A 22,904-nucleotide genomic window follows, 5' to 3' on the forward strand; every position below is an offset into this window, starting at 1 on the left:
CATACTCAAAGATCCTCCTCCGCCCCCTCCTGGCTGAGAACTCACAATCACAATCTTCTGCTGTTGATTTTGTGACTGATTCGGGAGGTTTGGTCGTTGGATCTGTATAAACGATTGTCTTACTCCTGTACCACTTACACTGGACTGCAGGTGGATGACTTTCTGTGCCTGTGGATTGTCTTGTTGCTGCTGCTGTTGCTGTGGATTTGGAATTTGAAACACCAGCTGTTGTTGATTATGTTGATGTTGTTGCTGGGAAACAATATTTGAATTTGGTATATGTTGCTGCATCTGCTGCTGCTGTTGTTGCAGTTGCTTTTGTCTTTGGTGTGTTAATTCCTGTTTTGCACGTAACGTCCGAATTCGTTCCTGTAGATCCAACATACCCTGTTGTGTTTGATTGGTCTGGGGCATGCTATGCAGCTGTTGAATCTGCTGCTGGAGATTTTGAATTTCAATATTCACATTTTGTTGAACATTACCCATATTCATATTATTCTGTCCATTCATATTCACATTCTGTTGACCACTCATATTCATGTTTGACATAACGGTTGGTCCACCTACGTCTACAGCAGACTGACCACCCATGTTTACAGTGGGAGGAACCATACCCTGAACAAGACCTTTAACATTGGGACTTCCAGGTGCCCCACCTGTAGCTCTATTCTGGACAGTAGTGCCGACACTCATTCTCATGCCCACGGATGGCATCTGACTGTTCCCCACTGGGGCATACGTATTAGATTTAATAGGAGTTTGGTTTATTGAAGAGTTACTGCCATCACTGCTATGGTAAGGACTGGCAGTTGGCGTGGTCTGGCCACCAGAGGGCGGTGACATCAGCTCCATCTGGGATTGATGTAACTGTCTGGCATTTCCCTGAGATGTAGGGGAGGTATGTGTGATATCAGGGGTATGGGATGGAGGAGGTGTGGGCCGGGGAGGTGGGGTTGGTCTGGGGGAGGGGGTGGTCACACGCTGCGAGTTCACACCAGGGAAACCAGGTATGAGTGTGCTGGTCTGATTAGGACTGGTGTTCTGGAAATGGCTAAGACGACTAGATGTGTCTCCGATCCCTTGTGACATAGCATTCTGTGTCTGTTGGAATGGAAAGCTTTGATAGTTCGACGTTGGAACAGAGTTCACTTGAGGTCGCTGGTGCAAATAATTTCCTTGGAACGGTTGCTGTTGTGGCATATTCTGCATCTGTGTACTGGCACTGTAAGTAAGCCTTACGTTGTTTGCCGTACTAATGCCGGGTTGCTGGAATGATGGCTGTACCTGTGGGATGGCATGCTGCTGTTGCTGCATTTGGCCCATAGCATTCAAAGCACTGCTGGCAGACAATGGCACATTAGACATAACATTATGATTACCAGGCGGCGAGGCTAACCTTTGCATATTGTACACACCCGCTTGGTTTGCACTAGTGTTTGGATATTGACTAACATTTACTTGGGGAACAATATTTGAAGAGGATTTAGGTAAGGCATAGTCATGGTGAGTGAGGTATGTTGTCATTTGGGTTCCGTCTCCAAGTTGTGACGGTGCCATTTGTGGTTGCTGAGGTTGTGGGGTCTGCTGAAGCTGGGACTGCAGCGGCCTCTGCTGGTGAAGAAAAGTACTTGCTTGATTAGGACTAGTCTGACTGCTGTTCCACATATTATTGGTCGGTTGTGATATGTTCTGATTGATCCCGATCTGGCGCTGGTGGGGATTAGGAAGACGAGGTCCCGCCATCGGTGCACTGCCCATTCGATACGATTGATACCCACCTGGGGTCTGCTGTTGTTGAATCAATCCTCTACCAGCCGATGAGCTACCAAATTGAGACTGATTTGTCATCTGCTGGTTTGGCATCATCATTCTTGGTTGTCTTTGTCCACCATTAATGCCCGGTATGGCTACGTTGCCTATTTGGTGGATCCCTTGCTGTTCATTATACTGTGGTGCAGCAAAATTCTCTGAAGAAAATTGTTGTGGTGCACCAGTACCTTGATAAGACATTCCAGAAAATTGGTTCCCTGAGAGGTTAGGCATTTGAGAATGAGATGCACCATAGCCAGTGTTGAGCAGTGGATCAGGTTGAATGCCTCCCATACCCGTATTCTGGCTGAGTATGGAAGAGTCCATCCCATTTCCAGGACCCCCAATTCCAGTGTCTCCTCCCGTCAACTCATCCAAAAAGCCGCCGTCCGCATCAAACAAACTGAGCATGGATTCGTCAGTCATTGTGAGGCGAACACCAGGCACACAAGTGTCTGGTTGATCCCAATCAATGTATCGTCCACTTCTACTTCTCTATAAAGTCCATTGTAGTAGCATTGACAGGACCAGCACTTGACTAGCACCTGAAAAATATAATAGCGGTACAGATTTAATAATTTTTTTAAAGTAAGTTATTCAAGTATCCCCTTATTCGGAATGATAAAAATGTTAAAACTACAATCTACTTAACTGTAAAAATATTTGAATATTAAAGTAGTGTTTATGTTAAAAAAAATATTTTGAGCCAAGAAACATGCCTTCCTTCTGTTCATTAATACTTTTGGGAGCAAATCCATATTCCTTTATACAGCTATCCTTTAACATCAACAGAAGAAATAATCATATTTCAAATTTACAAAAATAATAATATAATAAAATACTGAAACAGACTTCTTAATACATAAGACATTTCTGATTTTGAAAAACTTCTGTCAAAACTAGTAGATCTGTGTATCTCAAGGTAGGTAGCGATATGATTCGTATCGCGATACAGGGGTCAAGACACAATACGTATCACGATATATGAGAAGCTGATGACCCATCAGATACCTGGTATTCCATCGTACAGTAGTCATGTTTGTGTTGGTGGTATTTCCGGAATATTAGAGTCTTTGTCTACATTTGTTACAAAAAACATATGTTTTGTCAGTTTCCCACAAAGCGTTCTTGAATTTAGATATTTGATTTTGAAAGAACTCCAAGAGGCAGCTTTATAAGCCACTGGATCAGCCTTGCCAGCCCTGTTGTTTACTACAAAACGTAAGCTAACGTTGGTCAAGGGAGATAACTACAAATTTACAAGTATTGCGATACAAATCATGGATAGACGATGAATCACTGTGATCCAATACATTGATGCGTCAGCGAATCATTACACCACTAAAAACTAGAACACCACATTTCAACTGATTTGTACTTTAAGGCACCATATATCTGATAAAACCAAACATCTGGCAAAATTGGATATTAAAAATTGGAAATTAAAAAATTGTCGAAAACGAAAGTGTTATCGATTTCCGGGAAACCAGAATGCTACTCTGAAAGTGAAAGCAGTTAAATGATTGGTTTGAAGCCAACTGCAGTAGGCCAAACAGAAAGCGTTTAACACATACTCGTTCACAACAAACCGAAAACATCATGGCGAACAAATGGGTAGCTTTGAAATCACCTCTCGGATCAAAATCCGATGTATGGAAAACGTTTGGCCTTCCAGTGTTTGAAGAAAGCGGCCTTAATACCGGGTACAAAATACAACATTACAAGGTTCTTGTACCAAAACATAGATAATGACAGCACCGAGATCACCATTAAACATTAATACTCTAGTCCACTGGTTTACCTTTTAATAAAATGTTTTACAGTTGTTGCTGGTTGTTGTTGGTTTATTTCCCAAAGAAGATTTTTTTTTAGGTTTATTTCACTTGCCTCTGCAGTCATTAATATCTTAGTCCAGTCCACTGTTGTTTTTATGTCAATAAAGCATTTGCTACAAAAGGTACTTTGTTTTTTATTGAAACAAATAATGTATAATATTTGAATATGGTTTCTCTATGTATCGCGATATGTATCGGATCGTAGCTCTAGTATCGGATCGGGGCATCACTGTATCGTCCCAGCCCTAGTAAAAACTATTACAAAAATAAAAAGATATCCCCACCTACCTACCCTACTTTTTCTGGCATGTTAGCGGAAACACATGTATTACATTTTTAGGCCTTATCACAAGGTGCTGGCACAGCTTAAGGATACATGAAAACAAACTTGACAAATACTGCACCACACTACACAATACAAATTTACAGGTCGATCACTGAAAAAAGTTGAATTGAATGGAATTGAATAAAACAATAAACCCACTTGACGAAATGGAAAACACTACAGCACTGTGATACATGAAGACCGGAGAAGTTCATGGTAAAATGGACAGAAATTTCACTGTAGATCAATGTTGACAGTTGACACTGTACAATATAACTCAAGCTTAAAAATGGCAAAGCACTATTCTATAGAATAATCCAAGATGCCTTTCAGGCCAGGTGGGCTAAAAATCAATAAAATGTGCGAGTTCAATCGCTTTTACTGCCTTCTTCAGTCGATTTCAAAGTCAGTATGAAGCTAGCATTTTTATCTCTTCCTAAGTTCCGTTATATAAAAGCTATAGATAATTCATGTTTCAATTTCAGACATACATACAAGGATGTAAACTGTATACCTTAGATGATTTTTTTACCCCTTCATATCAATCTGAATAATTATAATTTTCTCTTTAATATGAAAAAATATCTGCACGGTTTGGACTTAACTTAAACAGATTATTCTCTTCTATAGCAATATTGTTGGACTTAAATATTCGAGATATGAGAACTGTAAGCCTGATTTTTTTAAAAGTTTTTTCTATCTGAAATATCTTGATGCTCATTTGGTCTGTAATATTAATAAATTTCATTGAATTACACCAAAATATTCCCAATCAAATAAAAGATTACGTACATGTTTTTAACAATCAGCATTTTAAATGAAGATTCAATCAACAAAATTGTTATTTCAATAGAATAATACTTTTTATCAGAAATGTTAAACCAAATGCTGACTTTTTTCATTAATACCAGCATCAGCATGTTTCGTTACTGAGAACGTCAACCCTCTTATATAATTATCAATTCAATCCACTAAAGATTCTAGTTTTGCATTGTTATGATTGTAAATAAAAGCTGAATTACATTTATATGACGAAATGAAAGGTTGAATAGGCATAGCATATCCTTAATTCATAATTTATCCTGGCTAACAATGATTGCTTCAACAAAAAAGTATTAAACAGGAATTATATCATATCTGGAATGAAAAGGAAGTGAATGTTATTTTGATATATATTGAAATACAATACTTGAAGCAACAAAGGTTCATACTTCAAACTTGTCCTAAAATTGGCATGTCAGTATTTAAAGTAAGAAATAAATCCCAACTTACAGATATTTACTTCATTCAGTATCACTTCAGCAATGTACAAAGGTAAAAATAAAGGTAAATCTTCACAAATAAATGGGGTTTTCCCCATCCTCATAAACTACAAGGGGCTTTCCTAGATAAATTACAAAGACATCAAAACAAATGAATAGAAAATGTGGTAAAATATAAGACAGGTTACAAAAACCAAACGTAATTTTGCCCAACATTTGTTTTTCTCCAACAATAGCTAAACAACACAGAACAATTATAAAGATAGTCCAAAAGCTGACCAGTTACCCCTTTGGAGGCCCCATTTGAGGTCGAGATGAACCACGAATGAACCTCTCTTGCCTGTACTACGACGTTCAGAATAAGATCTAGACACAAATTCAGACATATAATAAACCAAAAAACATGGTAAACTCACGAAATATAAACCAACATTTTGACGAAGACAAAGAGGTCGGCCATTAGTGTACCGCGTGTGTACCAAGATAATGATTTTTCTGTTTGGGCCCCATCCACGGGACAACCCGTATTGTGTATTTACCGACGCACGTGCAGCGCTTTCCGAGTGACAACAACTGATTATTATTCACTAATTAACTCATATTTCATAAATTAAAACATAAGCCATAACCAAAATGCACATTTACCTATCTCTGTCACCACACAACAATGGAAAGTTTTCTTTGAACGCCATTTCGGTGTGTAGTTTTTGGAGAATTTTATCCAACAGAAGCCAGGGACAAAATAGGGACCACCGTAAGGGGCATGTTGTTACTCCAAGGTAAATGACACAGAGGATGATATAATTAACAAATAAATACACAATTCAAACAACATATAAACACCCTACCTGTCCTTTGTCAAGAAAAATAGACAATTTTCAACCGGATGATTTTGTTGAGTTTAGACCGCTTATAACCTCAACATCATGCATCGTGTGAATAGCAAGTGCCCTTCCATAAGGACGGTTTTGATTGGCCAGAGGATGAAGTTTGGAACTAGCAAAAAATCAATGTTTATATATTTTGCAATAAATTAACAATGTGATATATCAATAGAGCAGGTGGAATTAGTTAAAATTAAGTTGGTAATATTTTACTTATGATGTGTTAGCAATTTTTTTACAGTGTCCGCATAATTTTTTATCCTTGAACGCTTCGCCGTGTCAACCAATCAGATCAGCTGTTACAAATGCGTTTAATGCAATGGGCATATCTTCGCTGTCCGAAGATAAACCAATCACAATGGACTCTTTCAAAAGATCCCCGGATGCAATTACTAAATTTGTTTTTCAATGGCCAGGCGCAAATCAATCCAGTTAACAATAGCCTGTCTCCTAAACTTCATTTCCTCCCCTATGGACATAACTAAGACGGGTACCTTCATATGTATTTTTTTTCTTAAGGAGCCCATACGGAACTGACATTACAAAGAAATTAGCCAGCTCACTATGCTACGATCGACCGGGTGGTCAATATATTATTTCTTTATAAAAAACAACAATATCAGTTAGTGATCTGTAGTCGTTTAGGTCTACTTAGTCATAGACTGCTTTGTAATAGACGAAATATATATACTCACCTGAACATGTATATTTAATTACCTAACATATACAGTTATGACCCATTATACTATTATAACTTGATTTGTACCAGAGGACCTATAACAGATATATAATTACATAGTTATAAAGGTCTGTATGCAAGTACCCATTTGACTATATGATATAACTGACCAATTGATGAAAACGTATTTTTTTACATGTATAAGACTAATTAAGCGTGTGTTTGTTACATCCAGGTGCATATATCAGGTGCGAACTTCCAATATATATATTGTTTTAATATGATATATTTGAAATTCGATTACAGAAGGTGCCATTTATAGAAAAAGCTTATCAGAATATTATTCTTTTTCATATTTAAACAAACAATATTTACCCTTTGCAAATTTGCATGTTTTTTCTACAGCCGCGTTAATTGTTTGATTTGTCAACGACATTCTAATTTAAAAAAAAAATATCATCTAAAGTATCATCATCTCTGCCACCCCACCCTACATACACCACCCCCATCACAACAAAATAAATAAATAAATAATACATATATTGATAATGGATGAAAATAGAATATTTGTAAGTTGCTGTTCTTGCAGAATGAGACTGCGTCCGTCATTGTGCAATACAGGCTATTTAGAAATGATCATATTTTATGTTGCTACGAATGATGAGCAGATAAAAATATAATCCATTATACAGGTATACATGTATAGTCATTTGCAGTCCATAGTTTAATAGTGTCATAGGCTCGGTTATAACCGGAACAAGGACGTTAAGTCCCATCAATCAAGGGGAGGGGGGAGGTGTGTCTATGTATATTATGTTGAAAACTACATTTGTCTCCGTACATGAAAGAAGGAGGAAAAAAATCACTTAATTCCTTGCTCTTGTGATTTTTTTAGTTATCTACTAGTCCCAACATGCCTCTGCCTGTTGTTTCTGAGATTCGCTGTCCGGCTTTAAATGTTGGCATAGTAGATGTGGTTCTGCCAGATTTCTTGTAACTACAGACAAAATTTTAAAGTGGCTGTCTCCTTGTGAAAGTCTCTCCTTGTGAAAGCACTTACAGATACGATGATTTGTATGGTACATATGTATTCAAGTGTCTCGCTCCATCCGGACTCGTGTATCTTGTCAGATATTAATTCTCCGTAGTATTATACAACCCTTTTCATTCCATCTTTAACTGATTTTTCAATCCCTCAAACTCGTGAAATTAGAAACACAACGCACTCATCCACATCTACTTACCTCGACCTAATAACATATACAGGTACAGCTAACCACTGGTCTGTATGTCTTGTAGCTCGATGTTTACCATCACCTTAATGCCAAATTTTAATTCATAGATAGAAACCTATGTTGACAGTTAATTCGATATCTAAGATTCCCACGACAGTCCTACTGCTGATAGAAAATAATTTACAAGATAGGGTTTCAATAGATGCAGATTGATGAAGTTTTACTGTCGAAATAATGATACCATTGATATATTGAGGAGTGAGACGCTTACACTACTGGGACCCCTGGTCTTATTCTCCTCGTAGCCCCCACCCCGATGTGAAATCGTTCTTTTATTCCTATTCTAACCTCGTTTTAGTTGGAATTTGTTAACACGTGGTCAATAAACTGTTTTAGTCTGAACTAATAACATCAACATATAATGATTTCTTTACAGTACTTTATTACACAACTTTATCTAACAATAAATAACAACAAAATCATTCAGGGTACACTTTAATGATTTGACATAAACCGCATTCATACATATTTTACACTTGTATTCGTTGTGTGCATAAATGGTAGATGGACTCTGGACATTATAACTGGGACTTTGTTGCCAACACATTAAGGAGTTTGACATGTATCCTTCCACTGGATGACCTCACCTGTAATGTAACTTTATTGAAGGTTTTATATACCCATAGGTCACAATTCATTGTTTTTTTCCCGTGGCACGAATCTTATTTTAATATTGGACCAGTTTTCAGATATGTTATTAGAGACGTGTATATATATCACAATCTCTGGGATATACACGTCTCTGATGTAACTAACAATTAAAACAAAACAGGAAAAAGATGAATTATATAATACAGTTCATATAACATAAACAAAAACAAAACAAAACAACAACGCTACAGCGGTCGTAATTAAACGAGAAAACAAGCAAAACGCAACTAATATATCTCGTCTATTAGAACAATGCAGTTTTGTGATGACTGATAAGTGACAAAAGAAGACGTTACATTTTCACTATCGCTTTCACTGTATTGGACATTCTGGTGCATAGTAACAATGACAGCGCTAGTGCGATATGTAAGGTCTTCTTTTGTCACTTATCATGATGTTTTATATTTATTGCATTTTTGCCAGTGAAATATAGAAATTTATCAAACTAATAAAACTTGTATTTTCACTGCAGCTATGAACAGTGAAAATATAGGATTTTGCAGTGAAAATATAAGTTTTGCAGTGAAAAAAATAAGTTTTCCGTTTTTGACAAATCAGAGCTAACCTTTGTATTCACCTCGTTGAAACTTGCTGATTTTTCCAGTCGAAGCGGAGATGGATAAATTGGTTATTTTGCTGTATTTCCGAAATATTCTGACTAGTTTTTGACAAAATACTCACTTGACGTTAGCTATTCATGCACAGTTTCGCCGATAACAGCAGAAAACGCTTAAAATGCGCTGATCAGTCCTTTGAAGTTGACGTGGAGTAACGTCACAAAGAGATGACGTCATTACTGATTCCCGCACTTTTGGCAATATTAGTTTTTCATTTTTTTTCATTTTGTTTTGTTTTTAAATATATGAAATGCAATAAAAAGAAAACTGAATGTTTTCCCGTTAAATATAACATATATTTCACTCGTATGACAAAATATTTCGATATTTTTCACTCGTGCTTCGCAGTCGTGAAAATATCGATATTCTGTCATACTCGTGAAATATATGTTATATTAAACGGGAAACCATTCAATATCCTCTATATATTACTTCCATCTCGTCAACCTCAACATTTATATATATAGTTCTCTAAAGTCATCACTTAGTCATTGTTCGTTTGTACACTGTACGTTGACGCCACTGACGAAGGGGAGGTAACTGTTATCTTTTGAATGCAATGATCTCCCATGGATTGACATAGAATGTTTTTTCTAAATAAGTATATATCTATAAGCCACGGACTTAATAATTACTCTGGATCATTGTTATATTTACTGATATACTCATCGCTCCATTTATTTCTGTAACGTAACATTTGGGATTTTACTGAATTATGATAAATCCCTATTTAAATTCTGATATCTTTATTTATCTAATATAATTAGATATATGTGTTTTTAAAATAAAATAAAGTTAACGTGTGTTTTGAATAGAGATATCCCTACTGAAGAATTTAGATACATGTATCTCTATTTTAAGTACAAACACATACATAAAACAGTTGTCTGTATTTAATAGAGATTTTAAACAGAGCTATCTTTAATCTCAATACAGACTTCTCTAATTTAGATACAGATATATGTATCTTGTTAATAAACATATGCATATCTCTTAATTATATAAACAGATATCACTAATTTATACAGATATCTGTATTTTATCAAAACGGCTTGTCATGACAGTATATAACACAATTTATATAGCAGACCACTTTCTGTTAATGATTTTGGCTTGCTCAACGATATAGAAATTAATGATAATTTTCCGTTCTTTTAAAACAAGCAGAGAATATCGATATGTAAATGAAATCATAAGTATAACTCAAACCTTGATAAAGCGAGAGAAAATATTAATAAAATGAAGCAGTGGACCATCGAAAAAGTACAAGGATAACAAACATGCTGGCTACTGCTAAAGCAAGAAATCAATGAGATATTATGATCCTTCATCATCATGTTTGATTAAAATCAACCAAGGAATGAAGCCTGCTTCATCAAAGGGGCCTTCAACGAAGGCCCTCTTTAAGTTATGTCATGTCCTCAAAATGGGAAACAGAACAGTGATCATTAACTACGAGCTAACCAGGGCGATGATCATGGATAAACCGGGCATTTACTACGAGCTAACCAGGACACGAACATGGATAAACCGGGCATTTACTACGAGCTAACCAGGACACGAACATGGATTTACCAGGCATCAACTACGAGCTAACCAGGGCGGTGATCACGGATTTATCAGGCACTAACTAGATTTACCAGGCATTAATTACGAGCTAACCAGGACACGAATACGGATTTACCAGGCATTAACTATGAGCTAACCATAGATCGTCGGCCATAGGTTCTAACCTCGTTAGGGACTGATTGTGTCCTTCGTCGACCATAGGTACTAACCTCGTTAGGGACTGATTGTGTCCTTCGTCGACCATAGGTACTAACCTCGTTAGGGACTGATTGTCTTCTTCGTCGACCATAGGTACTAACCTCGTTAGGGACTGATTGTGTCCTTCGTCGACCATAGGTACTAACCTCGTTAGGGACTGATTGTGTCCTTCGTCGACCATAGGTACTAACCTCGTTAGGGACTGATTGTCTTCTTCGTCGACCATAGGTACTAACCTCGTTAGGGACTGATTGTCATCTTCGGCGACCATAGGTATTAACCTCGTTAGGGACTGATTGCCTCCTTCGTCGACCATAGGTACTAATGTCGTTAGAGACTGATTGTGTCCTTCGTCGACCATAGGTGCTAACCTCGTCAGGGACTGATTGTGTCCTTCGTCGACCATAGGTATTAACCTCGTTAGGGACTGATTGTGTCCTTCGTCGACCATATGTTCTAACCTGGTTAGGGACTGATTGTGTCCTTCGTCGACCATATATACTTACGTCGTTAGGGAATGATTGTGTCCTTCGTCGACCATAGGTACTAACCTCGTTAAGGACTGATTGTGCCCTTCGTCGACCATAGGTGCTAACCTCGTTAGGGACTGATTGTGTCCTTCGTCGACCATAGGTTCTAACCTGGTTAGGGACTGATTGTCTCCTTCGTCGACCATATATACTTACGTCGTTAGGGAATGATTGTGTCCTTCGTCGACCATAGGTACTAACCTCGTTAAGGACTGATTGTGCCCTTCGTCGACCATAGGTGCTAACCTCGTCAGGGACTGATTGTGCCCTTCGTCGACCATAGGTACTAACCTCGTTAGGGACTGATTGTAAAACCACTGTGGTACTGTGTACTTCAGGGGTGGAGTTTAATATGACGAGGGTATGAAGAACTCCAGAGATATTTTAGTCAGTTTGAGCGTCAGTGTCTCAGTCATATTACTCCTAATATTTGACTTCTCTCCACATTGTAATACCCCATTACAAATCCAGGGACCGTATTGGTTTTCTGGTTTTATCTAATTATTAAAACTCATGAAATTAAACATATTGTTATAAATTGTTTTAGAGCATATATTTGGTAAACTTAAAGATTAATTTTAATAAAGATGACGCGGAGAAAACTGAATTTCTTGTTGACTATATTCGTGTTGGGTTCGTCGGTTAGATTGTTCCATTATACATGTACACACACATGGGAACAGAGTTTGCCCCACTCTTGGCCAACTTGTCTTAAGTGAAAGTGACTTCGACAAAGATCTTATCAAAGACTTTGTAAAACTATTTTCCTGCACTAGCTGTCTATAAGATCTTTATTTAAAACGGGACCACCAAAACACGGTATGTATATACATGCCTATAAGTTAAATGAATCGTGTGATTATTTCAATATTTGTATTGTATTTCTTTTCATTCCATGATTGTATCAGTGCCCCGCATTATTCGGGGTTTTGTTCCAAGTATGGTGATTTCCCTGACGTCGACCATCGAGGAACACGTTTCCCTCCAAAACCTTACCTTCTGTCAGGAAAAACTCAACTCTTCAATAATAAATAATAATATTTATTGATAAGGAGCGCATAATCGCCGACAGATATGTACAATATGTCATCAACTCACACACCTCACTTTTCTGATATCCTATCAAACCACATTCTATAAAATTTTTATTAATTGTAAATTTCCACTCAATCACCTAAATGACTATTATTTAGGCTTATATATATTAAATCAAAAACAACAAAAAAACTAACATGTGCACTGCCGGAGCGACTATCAGCCACATACCATGCACGAACCCAACCACAACGCCCCCTATCAGAAAATATGACAATGAAGGGAAAATAATTATCGGCTAATTAAGTTCCATCAAACTCCAATAATTATATGTTTCGATTGATGTGAGCTGAATGGGATGTTTTGATTTCCTTTTACGAAAATACGATATACTTTTTCGTATTGCCCAGTAGTATGTCTGGTTCCTTTACTTAAAGTTGTAAATGGGAAAGAATTACAGAATTTTAGGGGAAAATCGTGAACTAAATAATATTTCTATCTAGATCCAATACTGCTTTCTATGGTAACTTTTAAGTAAAGGGCTTTCCCTACAGTTAAGGGATGCTGATGAAACCTGCTAGGTTTGTTGTCACCACCAATCATTGTGAGAACGTAACATTATCTTTATTTATTAACAATATGTTGTCAGATACATCAGAATGCCATATAAGCTGTGATAAGCTGTGATAAGTTCTGAAAACTTTTGTCCAATAAATTTGCAATGAAATAGATGAAACTAAAATTAAACTCAAATTACATAGACAATGTTTATGCAGTAATTTTGATAAAAGTAAAAAATAAGATTATGATAAAAAAAAACCCACACTGTTAATGCACCAGACAAAATTGATTACATTTGGTATATGTAATGTAACTCAATTTTGACCAAAATTTCCATAAGGACACGAATCTACAGGCTTTATGTAGTACAAACCTCATATTCCACAAAACGTACTGGGTCAATTGAAGTTTTATATAATTTGGTATACACTTCACATGAAATTTACCCGACTTGCGAATATATCACTTCTATGTATAATCTAAATATTAATTAGTCCCTTACACTTGGAATTCCGATGAGTCATTCAATCTCGTTAAACGGAAACACGCACGAAAAACCCCAACTCCACAAGGAAAAAATGCTATATAGAAATGGAATAATTAATATGGGATGAGTTTACGAGAGACAAGCATGCACGTAATATTAAAATTTCTAATAATTAAGATTAATTCTAAAAGACCTCACGAGCAGCCATGTAGGGCGTACCGTACTGGATGTTTACTTAGAGAATAAACGGTTTTCCGTGTATGGCCGTCGGGTAATCATCGTCAAAACTCGATCACGTGGTAAACAATACTTATATGATTCCATTGTGTATTGTGTGGCACAAAAGACACAGGAAACCCAATAAATAATAAACCTATTGTGTAAAAGCAACATTTACACTTCCACTTAATGATCCATGTTACCTATAAAGGCAGTCGGTAAAAAAGTCTCATACCCGACCTTTCTCTATTATGACGCATTAGCACTGCCATGCATCTGTTGACCTGACCGTTAAGATATTCGATAGTAAGTTGTCAATAAGCTTTGTGATAGAGTAACGCACACTTTCCCTTGAGGTATGGCAAGTTTGTTTCTGTAAAGTATTTAATTCCCGTTTGACGACTGTATAGTGTTAGCCAATATAAAAATAGTAGAAGGTCAAATTTCACTTAAGTTGTCAATATCGGGCCTGGTAGCGACAGGAGTATATTTTTTAAAGGACGTCAGTTCACTTTATACAGTTAATTGATTATTGGCATATAACCTTAAAAAATCTCGAGGTGTATTCTTGTCGATACAAAAGTTTTCAATTTAGATGTGAGATTGCTTTAAGGTAGGTGTCCTCTTGAGGGACATTTGTGATTGGGAAGCCAGCAGATATGAACTTTGAATATTTGACATTTGATATAACTGCGAATACATCACTGGACAGAAGAGTGTACATGCAGCATTGTGATTTTATGAATTTATTTCACTCTCGATACCATCAACAATCGACTGAAATGACACCTTTAGACTGGGTGATTCCTGTGAAAGAAATTCAACGGTGAAGAACATTTACATATCGCGGCGGAAAAAAGGACTGAAGATTTGCTAATGACGGGATAAACTTGTCTAAAAATGATCAACAAAATGAATATTTGTAATGCAAGTGCCAGGAGCAAATCCTTTTTGTAGCATTTGGTATTACTATAACTATAAATATTACTTTAAGTTGAGAATTCAGAGAGCGTCTCGAAGAAATAAGTTCACATGCTCTTCCGCGCCATCACAGAAAGGACAGTTTGATTGGTTTCATCTGACAAACCCGCCGTACTTATCCGAGCTGGGAGTTTCAATGACTTGTGTTGTTCTCTGATGTAAGTATTGGACCAGTTTATATCAATGTCGGCTGTTATGTTATTAATGACTCACGACATGTTTTCTCCACGGATGTGTCTTGCATTACTAACTACAATACAGGTACACATATGACTTATAAATGTACTAAAAACCCGGCGAATGTATACTATTACAGTTGTAGATAATTTAATTGGACACCTGCTAATTGAATGTAATTTTATTCAGTATATCGCTGGTGGTGTGAAGCTATATAATAATATTCTAATGATATAGGAACCGTATAAAGTAAAAAGCTACAGATTGGATCTATGTTATATCATGATTATTTGTGCGAGGCACTATCTAATAATAGCTGGAAGATTCGTTCATGCTCAAACCAAGTAATAGTAATTTGCAGATTTCCGTCAATTTTGCCAATTACTGTATATCGCTCAGCTATCATAGCTTTGTTTGTTTACAATTCATCCATTGCTATCTCAAGGGTTCCTCGGCATTCTCTATCGACTTGTCAAACTGTATCATATACAGCTGTTGTATGCCTTTTTTCAATCTTCTGAACCGCTGCCTTGTACATGGCATTAGGGCTTATCACCCAGTAGTTTTGACACAAGAATGTCACCCGAGAACTGTGGTCACTTTATGTCTCTAGAGTATCATCACTGACGTTCAGCCCTCGATATGGTAATATGAGACTACTTTAGTATGCTGTCAGCGGGCGAACATATCATTATCTCATTCTTCAAAAAACAACAAAGAATATCGACATAATAACGAAATCATAATTCTCATCTAGGTCAAATCCGGGTTTGCCACAATCTCAAATGAGAGTAAGGGCGTTGACAACTGAAGCACTAGGCATTTTAACAAGCATCAAACACGTCAGACTTCATATCACACAATAAAATAGAATATTTACCAATGGGATCATGATGTCTACGATAACACTGTCCCATGGTCCTTATCGACCTGTATCATTGGATACATTGTGTTTTAATTTCTCCATCAGTTGATATTTGTCACAGAAATCGTGATAATGGGAACAAGTCTTGAACACCGTAGGTACGGGAAGCAGGGATGCTGCTATCTAAAAATGGAAAAATAACAATTTGGGAAATTGAAATCGTCACGCTTATCATACAGTTTAGATGTAAGTTGTAAGGTGCCCCTGTTGGTTGCGTTGTAAGTAAGGACTGAACTATGCGGCTGGTGTTGACGAGTCCGTGGTGTTGACGAGTCTGTGGTGTCCTTGTTTGTGAGTTCCTCAGGGAATATCCGATCGACATGGCCAATGAAGGTTTTGTAATCTAAAGAAACGACATCGTCAATATACATGTGGGCGAAATTAAAGGACTTAGCTTGGTTTCTGTTATCTGTTCTGATAAGCTCTTTAATATATATCAAGCTTCGCATGAAAACAGAAACAAGTCGGCCATCAGAGGGACCAGTTCGTTCCCATGGATATGGTAATAGTCTGTTGGCAGATCTGGTTACCAAACGCAACAAATATGTTTATTTGAAATTTAATCAATCCCAAGATTTCATCTTCGGTCTATTTTCTATGGCCCTAGTCGTCTGTTTTACGAAATGTGCTCCCGAGTAGTCCACAGCTATGAAGTTAAAAAGTTCTCATACGAAGACAACGAAGTTTGGAATGGGAAATGGTGGCAAAAAGAGCAGGACAATCAAACGTTCTTTTCGGGCGAATGTTCAAGATTAATGAAGAGTTTTTCAAAATCCACATTACATTAATTTTACTTTTGGAGTAAACAATATCCTAATACGACTTCAGCCCGACATAACTGTACCAAGAATGGTCGTAAGAATGTTTAGGTAAAGACTTAGTTTATGAACTACTCGAGCCAGCAATACATGTCGTTTATAATGATTCTTATGGGGTTTAGACTTGTGTTTTTGTTTTCATTTAGCATTTTAAGCTGTTTATTCTTTTACGAATTATGGATTCAATTCACTCCGAAAGTGAATCCACTGAAGCATGTCATCATTTACTTATTCTCAGGCGTATTCTTCGACGGAATCCAAAAGTAACTCACATAATTCACATCCCATTTTAATGGTTAATTCTGACCCTTCGTGAAAAACTCTCGAAGCTTACATTGGAATGCAAAGTTACTGTCCAACTGGACCGTGGGTGTATCGAGAAGTAGAACAGAAACATGCTGCTGCAGTAATTCAGCTAATTTGGAGGTAATGGATCTACCCTCAGGAAATTGTTCAACACACGCCTTTAGTGAAAAGTACTCTGAAATATGAACCGTGTATAAAAATAATGTAAATTCCAAATACTGTAAATCACTTTGCGAATACTTTATTTCGCGAACTTACCTTTCAGACATATTTGTGAATACATACACGATTTCGCGTGCGCTTATCTAGAAATTACGTTAAAATCTCGAATGTTGAAATATTAGTCATGGAATCTGCCAAACTCCTATATGAGATACCGATAACTTGGGCGCCATCCAAAAACCTTATTTTCTTACAAATAATCGCGAAGGATTTGATTTCGCGATTGACTCTTCGCGCGTATAAACGCGAAAATAAATCCCACGCGAAATAGTGATTTACTGTACTAGATAAAATAAAATCAAAGCGTGGTTTCATCCTATTTTGGAATCGAAGTGATGCTAGGGACAAATCCAGAAGGGAAGTTCAAAGGGAATAACAAATCAATTTGGGTATAAGCATTGTCATACATTAATGTGCATATGGTTAGCAGGAAAGATTTGTCCATTAATATTTCATAATTCACATGTGTACAAACGCTTCACTGGTTAGCTATATCATGAACCCAAAAGTGTAAGTCAGGGAATGTCACGCATAAAAATCGTAACTCTGTTATCAGTATTATTGTGCTTGCAGAGAGTCCAGATAATTATTAGCGTTCACAGAAATGAGAGATTATTTAACCGAGAACATTTGTATGTTATAAATGAACATGTTATAAATGTCACTGTTACTTTGTATACTTTCAGAAGTAAAGAACCATGCCCCGAAGACTGCTGTCGGACCACCTGTTTGGTGAAACAGCTAATAGTTCTATCTTGCGGATGAGCAATGAGGCTATGCTGCAGACAAAGATGAAAAACGAACATGAGAGATGGAAATTACTGAAGGAACTTAAACAACTGATTTCTAACGAGAAGGTAGCACGGATACACAATAGTCGCGAGCTCGAGATGCTGCGAGACGAGTACACAAAGATGATAGCATGTGGCCGTGTGTATAAGGAGCATGGCTTCGAGAGGTATGACCCCGCTTTGAATAGACGACCAACGACAGAGAAAAACAACATTCAGAATAACAACTTAACTCCATTTTCTCGACAAACTTCATTGTGTTCGACACAACTACCTGACATCGATGATGCCCCGGGATATGTGAGGATAGTGAAGAGGAACCCTATCAGAAGGAGTAAATCAGATGTGTCCGAGATCAGACGAACGGACACTGTTTACACGCGAACCAGATTTTCCTCTATTGCCGAGAGCAATATCAGTGATATTTCCACACCCGTGGACAATAGAAACATTGATATAGACGATCTGGAAAATGATATGGAAGCTATCCCCGAGGAAAAAATTACAAATGCCGAGGAGGAAGAAGAAAAGAAAATAACATCGGCCCTATCTACAATCCTTGCAATCAAGTTGCACGCTTTGGTTATGTGGAAGCAACAAATGCACAAGATTCCGGAACGAGCTGTCTCGGAACGTCCACGATTTGTCCGGAAAGTGACTACAGGTGAAGCTCCTCCATCAACCAACATCCGGGCACCATTATCACGACCATCCTCGTTGTTGCCGGGAGACTGTAAAACGGTGTTCGGGATGAAGAAGTTCATTGAACGTGAAGTGTCAAATAGGATTGTCGTGCTTTCATCACCAAAGAAAGACAAAGCAAAATTGGACAAAATGATTGAAAAAGCGCGTCTCCCGCAACTCATTGAAAGACGAAAAACAACTTCAGCAATATTTCGAGATTTTCGAACGTACAAAGAATCTCAACATTCTCGTAAACCGGAAGGCAACATACCGGACCAAAACAGACTGGAGAGACACAAAACGCAACCGAATGTATTGGATTACACAAGACTGGAGGCAATCAAATCAGGAGCCGATATAGTGGAAGGCCAAGAAATGGGGGCAAACACAACAGGGAACAACAGGTCTGAAAGTGTATTGACTTCTGATAGTCTTCCCAACGGCAAAACATAGATTTACCCCTGTTACCAATGTTGGTAAAGCGTCAGACACAAGTCGACAGAACTTTATAAAATACGCTTTAAGTTGGTGAGGATCTAATGCTACTGGGCTACTGAACTCGACCCTACCTGTATACGTTTGTGATGTATATATCAGTATTACTTACATGTACGTGTTTGCTGTGATCAGCCTAGAGACTGGAGGAGCAATTAAAACTTCCACACATTTCTATTGCCTAACTGGACGATCACTAGCTGAGACCATTTATCTCAGGTGGTACAGCTATCGGAACTTTTGACAGGGAATATTATAACAACTATGAACAGTCCCGAGGGACAGAATCACACAACAGGAAGTTATCCTGTATCATTGGTTGTCAGTGGGACATATGTGACCCATCACATGCAAACAGTGCTAATTATCACTTTTAAAACGTTGGAAATGTAATACATGTACTCCGATAAGTTTTAGACCTTTCCAGTTTGTCGCCATCATACGAATTAAAACGGAAGATGTAATGATTGTGAATTACACATGATGATACAACATTCGTAGTCAAGAAATAGTTCTGACAACTGCTAAAGTGGTATTCATGACAGAAAAAGTGGCAATGTCTATACACATAATGTGATAATGTGTTCTAAACATTGATTTGTATAATGGTTGAAGGTATTGATAAAAAAAACCCTCATTAATCTCCTTTGTTCTGTGTGCTCATGTCTTCCAAGTTACAAATAGTTATGGTCTTGTGCATTGAAAGTCGGTGATCAAAGTCACACAATGTGTGTGTACTCTCCAATCCAAACAAAGTCACACAATTTGAGTGTACTCTCCAAACGAAGTCACTGATCAAAGTCACACAATTTGTGTGTACTCTCCAACCAAAACGACACAGTACAACTGTATACGTATACACTCAAACCAAGCCTCATGGTACGATATACTCTCCAACCATGTCACACGCTGTGTATTCCCTCTAATCAAGTCCCACAATTTGTGTGTATTCTCCAAACAAGTAACACAATTTTTGTGTATTCTCCAAACGAAGTCAAAGATCAAAGTCACACAATCTGTGTGTACTCTCCAAACGAAGTCACCGATCAGTCACATAATCTGTGTGTACTCTCCAAACAAAGTCACACATTTTTTTTGTATTCTCCAAACGAAGTCACTGATCAAAGTCACACAATTTGTTTGTACTCTCCAAACGAAGTCACTGATCAAAGCCATACAATTTGTTTGTACTCTCTAAACGAAGTCACTGAACAAAGCAATACAATTTGTTTGAACTCTCCAAACAAAGTAACGCTGTGTGGAGACTCTCTTATAAGAAAGACAAAGTGAACCAGACACGTTTCATTTCAATGTTTTATTACATAATCATCCGTTTGATTGATTGGTGCATCAATAAAGCTAAATTTCGATCAGGATATGACAACCTCAGGAATGTAGCACACACTCCTGGCCAACACTATAATCTAAATCACCTTCCTTAACCCCGGCAAGTTACAGAAATCATGTTATATTAACAGGTCAAGAGGTCAAAACTATAAAAAACAAGAGGCCCATGGGCCTTAACGGTCACCTGATTTTTGAAATATTTCAGTAAATTTGAATGAAAGAATGAATTATAAAACAAATAAAACAAATGATAGTCAAAAAAGTGATTTCCCTATAACTATAGTAAAGTTTATCCCCTCCCATGGGGCAAACGCAAGACCCCAGGGCTAGGAAATTCACAATTATGGTAAAGCACCTTAAGACCCTTCAATCTGTGAAGAGTATTTAATTCTACCTTATTTGGGCTGTAAGAAGATGATTTTTAAAATTTCTGTTAATTAGACCCTTTTTGGCCCCGCCCATCAGCCCCTGGGGGTCAGTCAGGGCCAACATGTACATACCATCAAACTGTCATCCCATGCTGATAATGTTAACGAAGTTAGAATGAATTCCAATAAAAATTCAACAAATAATAGTCAAAAATGTGATTTCCCTATATAAACTATAGTAAAGTTTACCCCCTCCCCAGGGGCAAACATGAGACCCTAGGGTCATGAAATTTACAATTTTGGTAAAGCACCTTAAGATCCTTCCATCTATGTAGAGTATTTGATTCTACCATATCTGAGAGTAGAGAAGAAGATTTTTGAAATTTTAGTCAATTTGACCCTTTTTGGCCCCGCCCATCAGCCCCTGGGGGTCAACTAGGGCCAACATGTACATACCATCAAAGTGTCATCCCATGCTGATAATTTAATACAAGTTAGAATGAATTCCAATACAAATCCAACAAATAATAGTCAAAAATGTGATTTCCCAATATAAACTATAGTAAAGTTTACCCCCTCCCCAGGGGCAAACGTGAGACCCCAGGGTCATGAAATTCACAATTTTGGTAAAGCACCTTAAGATCCTTCCATCTATGAAGAGTATTTGATTCTACCATATCTAAGAGTAGAGAAGAAGATTTTTGAAATTTTTGTAAATTTTACCCTTTTTGGCCCCGCCCACCAGCCCCTGGGGGTCAACTAGGGCCAACATGTACATACCATCAAAGTGTCATCCCATGCTGATAATTTGATACAAGTTAGAATGAATTCCAATACAAATCCAACAAATAATAGTCAAAAATGTGATTTCCCTATATAAACTATAGTAAAGTTTACCCCCTCCCCAGGGGCAAACGTGAGACCCCAGGGTCATGAAATTCACAATTTTGGTAAAGCACCTTAAGATCCTTCCATCTATGAAAAGTATTTGATTCTACCATATCTGAGAGTAGAGAAGAAGATTTTTGAAATTTCAGTCAATTTGACCCTTTTTGGCCCCGCCCACCAGCCCCTGGGGGTCAACTAGGGCCAACATGTACATACCATCAAACTGTCATCCCATGCTGATAATTTGATACAAGTTAGAATGAATTCCAATACAAATCCAACAAATAATAGTCAAAAATGTGATTTCCCTATATAAACTATAGTAAAGTTTACTCCACCCCAGGGGCAAACATGAGACCCCAGGGTCATGAAATTCACAATTTTGGTAAAGCACCTTAAGACCCTTCCATCTATGAAGAGTATTTGATTTTACCATCTCTGAGAGTAGAGAAGAAGATTTTTGAAATTTTTGTCAATTTGACCATTTTTGGCCCCGCCCACCAGCCCCTGGGGGTCAACTAGGGCCAACATGTACATACCATCAAAGTGTCATCCCATGCTGATAATTTGATACAAGTTAGAATGAATTCCAATACAAATCCAATAAATAATAGTCAAAAATGTGATTTCCCTATATAAACTATAGTAAAGTTTACCCCCTCCCCAGGGGCAAACATGAGACCCCAGGGTCATGAAATTCACAATTTTGGTAAAGCACCTTAAGACCCTTTCATCTATGAAGAGTGTTTGATTCCACCTTATCTGAGAGTAGAGAAGAAGATTTTTGAAGTTTTAGTCAATTTGACCCTTTTTGGCCCCGCTCCTCAGGCCCCTGGGGGGTGGGGACCATATAATTCACAATTTTGGTTCACCCTCAGCCATGGAAGCTTCCTGTAAAATTTCATTGAATTTAGTTCAGCAGTTTTTAAGAAGAAGTTGAAAATGT

The 22,904-nt window shown here is 37.5% G+C and overlaps 2 protein-coding genes across 8 annotated transcripts in view; one reads left to right on the forward strand and one right to left on the reverse strand.

Annotated features, from left to right (window-relative positions):
* The window catches only part of LOC117338071 (chromodomain-helicase-DNA-binding protein 8-like), a 53,917-nt gene extending 47,734 nt beyond the window's left edge, over window positions 1–6,183 (reverse strand). For all 6 annotated transcript variants that reach the window (XR_004534958.1, XM_033899258.1, XM_033899260.1 and 3 more), the window contains exons 1-2: window positions 6,080–6,183; window positions 292–2,354 (exon numbers count right to left, since the gene is read on the reverse strand). Coding sequence is in view for 5 of the 6 variants with exons in the window: in XM_033899258.1 (XP_033755149.1) it covers window positions 292–2,235 (1,944 nt within the window). In the remaining variant the exon portion in view is untranslated. The remainder of the gene's footprint in view (window positions 1–291; window positions 2,355–6,079) is intronic.
* Window positions 6,184–14,443: 8,260 nt separating this feature from the next.
* LOC117337350 lies at window positions 14,444–20,858 on the forward strand. Of its 2 annotated transcripts, none has more exons than XM_033898305.1 (2): window positions 14,444–15,095; window positions 18,072–20,858. In XM_033898305.1, the coding sequence occupies exon 2, from the start codon at window positions 18,084–18,086 to the stop codon at window positions 19,311–19,313; it is 1,230 nt and encodes a 409-aa protein (XP_033754196.1). In that variant the 5' UTR covers window positions 14,444–15,095; window positions 18,072–18,083; the 3' UTR covers window positions 19,314–20,858. The 2 variants fall into 2 exon arrangements, with proteins under 2 accessions (XP_033754196.1, XP_033754197.1); XM_033898306.1 differs by having other exon boundaries at window positions 15,000–15,095; window positions 18,075–20,858.
* The last annotated feature ends 2,046 nt before the right edge of the window (window positions 20,859–22,904 follow it).

This window comes from Pecten maximus, chromosome 11 (genome assembly GCF_902652985.1).
Source record: "Pecten maximus chromosome 11, xPecMax1.1, whole genome shotgun sequence".
Taxonomy (NCBI): domain Eukaryota; kingdom Metazoa; phylum Mollusca; class Bivalvia; order Pectinida; family Pectinidae; genus Pecten; species Pecten maximus.